At 32.8% G+C, this 5,000-nt stretch overlaps 1 protein-coding gene across 2 annotated transcripts in view; it reads right to left on the bottom strand.

The window, feature by feature from the left end:
- LOC137642396 (uncharacterized) overlaps positions 1–5,000 on the bottom strand; it is a 97,194-nt gene that overhangs the window by 20,600 nt on the left and 71,594 nt on the right. For both annotated transcript variants that reach the window (XM_068374915.1, XM_068374914.1), the window contains exons 2-3: positions 4,214–4,388; positions 3,017–3,171 (exon numbers count right to left, since the gene is read on the bottom strand). In XM_068374915.1, the coding sequence (XP_068231016.1) occupies positions 3,017–3,171; positions 4,214–4,379 (321 nt within the window). In that variant the 5' untranslated portion in view covers positions 4,380–4,388. The remainder of the gene's footprint in view (positions 1–3,016; positions 3,172–4,213; positions 4,389–5,000) is intronic.

Raw genomic sequence — 5,000 nt, 5'->3', positions numbered from 1 at the left:
TAGATCGCCTATCCGTTTTTTCATAAGTTTTCGATCAGATTTTATTTACTTTATAAATTGTAGAATGTCCTTTCCCAAATATCATCGTTCACTTTACTACATTCTCCTTCCCAAAAGATATCGCTCTAAATACCTGACTTTATCTGTCATAGATCGTTTTTTTATTAGTTTTCGTTCAGATTTTATTCATTTAACAAAGCGTATAATGTCCCTTCCCAAATATCATCGCTCACTTTTTCTTTACTACTCTCCTTCCCGAAACATATCGTTCAAAAAAACTATCTTTTTCTGTCATAGGTCCGTTTTTTTCATAAGTTTTCGTTCAGATTTGATTTATTTAATATCGAAAATAATTTCCCTTCCCAAATATCATCGCTCATTTTTCCTTATTACATTCTCCTTCCCAAAGGATATCCCTCAAAAAACCTTGAATTTTTCTGTTCTAAATCCATTTTTTCATAAGTTTTCGTTCAGATTTTATTTACTTCACAAATTGTAGAATGTCCTTTCCCAAATATTTTCGTTCACTTTTTTTTACTACATTCTCCTTCCCAAAGGATATCCCTCAAAAACCTTGAATTTTTCTGTTCTAAATCCATTTTTTCATAAGTTTTCGTTCAGATTTTATTTACTTCACAAATTGTAGAATGTCCTTTCCCAAATATTTTCGTTCACTTTTTTTTACTACATTCTCCTTCCCAAAGGATATCCCTCAAAAACCTTGAATTTTTCTGTTCTAAATCCATTTTTTCATAAGTTTTCGTTCAGATTTTATTTACTTCACAAATTGTAGAATGTCCTTTCCCAAATATTTTCGTTCACTTTTTTTTACTACATTCTCCTTCCCAAAGGATATCGCTCAAAATACCTGACTTTATCTGTCATTGATCGGTTTTTTTATTAGTTTTTGTTCAGATTTTATTCATTTAACAAAGAGTATAATGTCCTTTCCCAAATATCATCGTTCAGTTTTCTTTATTACATTCTCCTTCCCAAAACATATCACTCAAAAACCAGATTTTTTCTGTTATAGGTCCGTTTTATTCATAAGTTTTCGTTCCGATTTTATTTATTCAACAAAGCGCATAATGTCCCTTCCCAAATATCATCGCTCATTTTTCTTTATTACATTTTCCTTCCCAAAGGATATCCCTCAAAAACCTTGACTTTTTCTGTTCTAAATCCATTTTTTCACAGGTTTTCGTTCCGAATTTATTCATTCAACAAAACGCATAATGTCCCTTCTCAAATATCATCGCTCATTTTTCTTTACTAAACTCTTCTTCCCAAAAGATATCGCTCGGGCTTTTTCCAAATTCCAATCAAACTTCAAAACTGAGCAAAGTCTTTATTCTAAATCGAACTTTAAAACAAATTCAGGACTACGAGATGAAACAGTTTATTCTTTTCTTTCTGGAGTCAATTTAAACTTTATATATATTCAAATCATTGAACAAAGTACATTTATTTGATGGGATTAAAAAAAAAAAAATCCCAATTTTTATTTTCCTCTCTGCTACTTGAATGATATATTGTTTATTTTCAATTTAATATTGAATCATAATAGTTATTTCAAGCATTTGGATTTATTTTCGAATCTCCGAGTGTTCAAAATTAGATTGAATAGTTAACAGCATTTTCCCTTGTATAATGGTAATCTACGAGATGGTCGTAACTTCGGAATATAAAAGGCATCTGACAGTTATACATTGGAGCTAGTAACACTGCTTAGCAAAAGAGAAATAGTTGGCAACGCTGTCTGTAAAACAAAATCGCTGAGTTTGTAAACTCGTGAGTATTTTTACTTATTTTACGAAGTGCAGTTAAACAAACATTTTTTCCTATATAACACTTATGAAAATCTATTTAAAAAATATCTCGTATTTACAAGCTCAGTGATTTTGTTTAACAGCAGCGTTGCCAACAGTTTCTCTTTTACTAAACTCAGCGCTAACTGCTTCGGTGTAGAGCTGTGGCAACGTCCCTGACTGGTGAACGCCAGACTAGGGTTCGAGTCCCGCTCATACCCGTTAGTTCCTTTGGTCGCTGCAACCTACATCATCCTTAGGATGGGGGATTTGAGGGAGCCTATAGGTCTATCTGCTGAGTCATCAGCAGCCATTACCTGGCCCTCCCTGGATCTAGCTTAGGTGGAGAGGGGACTTGGGCGCTGATCATACGTATATATGGTCAGTCTCCAGGACATTGTCCAGCTACATAGGGCAATGTCACTGTCCCTTGCCTCTCCCTCTGTACTTTTAATACAGGCGTCTTGTATATACATGTAACTAGTACATTAAAGACACCTTATATATGAATTTAATTGTTCACTTATCTAAACTTTGCATTGTAATAACGACTTTGATTAAATAAAAAAAGAAACTTATATCCAAACTGTTGCATCATTAGTGTGACAAAATTTGCATTAGCAGCACATTAAATTTCATTCTAAATGTTGCACCAAATATAATGTGTTAATGTTGACGTTTCTTGGATGTATAGTAAATGGCCTCCTTATACATCAACTCTCTCTCTCTCTCTCTCTCTCTCTCTCTCTCTCTCTCTCTCTCTCTAATTTATAAATCATTTAAAATTCGATTTATATATACATATGTACTACACAATATATATATATATATATATACATATATACACATACATAAACAAAAAGACACACACATGTATATAAATATACATATAAACAAAACGACACACACGTATATATACATATTTATACATAAACAAAAATGTATACACATACATACACACACACACACACACATACATATATATATATATATATATATGTATATATATATATATATACATATATATATATATATATATATATATATAGCCTATATATATACTCACACATACACACACAATACACAACTTAATTACATCAGCCTTACCTCTACTCTTATTTCCACCATCTTCCCACAACATTAAATCACAAATAACAGAGAAACAAAACTCTCCTAAAAAGCCATAGAGAGAGGGATTACAAAGGTACCTTCAGATGGTAAATCCAAAGAGGCGTTTCATTCGACATACAAAGTTCCCCTCCGAACACGAAGAGCTTCTCCCCAACAGCCATCATGGTGTGCTGTTGTAAAGATGGCGGTCGACATCCACTGTCGTCCCGAACTTCTCGCCACGATCTGGTCACTGGAATGTGGATGGTGAATGTGTAGGTATGTTTGAATGAGGTATAATGAGGTCTTAATCAAGAATATTATTCTAAGCATTAAATATATACCAGTTACGAGCTCTTACATATAGTTTTTTTTATAGAAATTCAAAAATAGTTGAACCATTCTTGCCAGTCACAAAGTAATAATCACAATTAGTAAAATAATCTACGGTATTCACACATACAATTTCAATAACACCTGATGTCTCTGAAAGGTTGTTTTTCAAATTTCCTTTCCCATAAGACTTATATTTCCATTCCCTTCCATATCTAATAAATTATTACCAATAACTTAAAACATCTTAATGCAAACCTTTGCAAAATTCAACGTGAATTTATTGATAACCATCATATAATATCCAAAAAAATGGAAATGTATATCTGGCTCGTGTAAGGATTAACTCTAAAAATCTATTAACAACTCGTCCTCGATATCAATAGCTCTGTCATAATTTATTTCCGAGGACTTCGTATATGAAAGAAATCACTTTGAAGAAACTGAAAGAAACTCGGAAGTAATTATGGTATCCTTTGTCCAAAAATAATGAAGAAATCTTTCTTCTTCTTTGTTTGCTGAGATGGACGAATCCAAACACGGGAAAAGTAAGCTGAAAGGAGGAAAATAGGGCATTGATTGATTGATTGACAGTTACCTGGCGTCTAGAGAGAGAGAGAGAGAGAGAGAGAGAGAGAGAGAGAATACGTAATTTGGGAAAACTTGTCATTCAGTAGAGAGAGAGAGAGAGAGAGAGAGAGAGAGAGAGAGAATTTACTTGTGATAACTTATTATCATCCAGGAGAGAGAGAGAGAGAGAGAGAGAGAGAGAGAGGAAATTTAATTGTGATAACTTATTATCATCCAGGAGAGAGAGAGAGAGAGAGAGAGAGAGAGAGAGAGAAAAATTTATTTGTGATAACTTCTTATCATCCAGGAGAGAGAGAGAGAGAGAGAGAGAGAGAGAGAGAGAGATAATATTATTTGGGATCACATCTTGTCATTCATAAGAGACATCTTACCGAGATCGTACACCCAGAAGTCCTTGAGGGGAAGGTTGCCATGTCGTCCTCCGAGTAAGTACACACTCGGTTGGTCCACAGAGACTGCATGCTTATGGCGTGCCCCTGGCATCTCACTGCCTCCTCCTGACCCTCCCCCGAGGCTGCCGACAACCGACGACCACATGGCGATGCCCTGGACGAAGGAAGAAGGATAATAATAATGTTAAAAGAAGACCTAAAATGGTAACAAAAAAATAGTATATGGCAACTCTACCCTTTGTAGAAGATATGCAATACTTTCGATGATATTGTGATATACACAAACGATATATTTTTTTTTTTACATTTGTTTTATTTCTATAATAAGCTAATTACTAAAATTCTTCGTATGAATGATCACTTTATGAATATTCAATCAAATATAGTTATATTAATTTATATAAAAATTATTACGAATGCTTGGCCATTAAGGCAGAAGTTAGATTACAGTACCACCCAAAAGTGTTGTAACTACATAAGTAGAACCAAATATGTTTTTATTGTAAACAAACACATGAAAAAACAATAAATAAGAAGAATAACTTAAATCACGTGATTGTAAAAGGATAAATATAGGATTGTATGCAGTATGCAAGATGATATGAATAAATATGAATTAACTTAATCTAAATCTCTATATGGATAAAAACCTTTGAAGATGACACACACACATTATATATATATATATATATATACATATATTTATATATATATATATATATATATGCAGTATATATATACAGTATATATATATATATATATATAC

The sequence above is a fragment of the Palaemon carinicauda genome, chromosome 6 (assembly GCF_036898095.1).
Source record: "Palaemon carinicauda isolate YSFRI2023 chromosome 6, ASM3689809v2, whole genome shotgun sequence".
Taxonomy (NCBI): Eukaryota; Metazoa; Arthropoda; class Malacostraca; order Decapoda; family Palaemonidae; genus Palaemon; species Palaemon carinicauda.
This window is presented reverse-complemented; position numbering and strand designations above follow the sequence as displayed.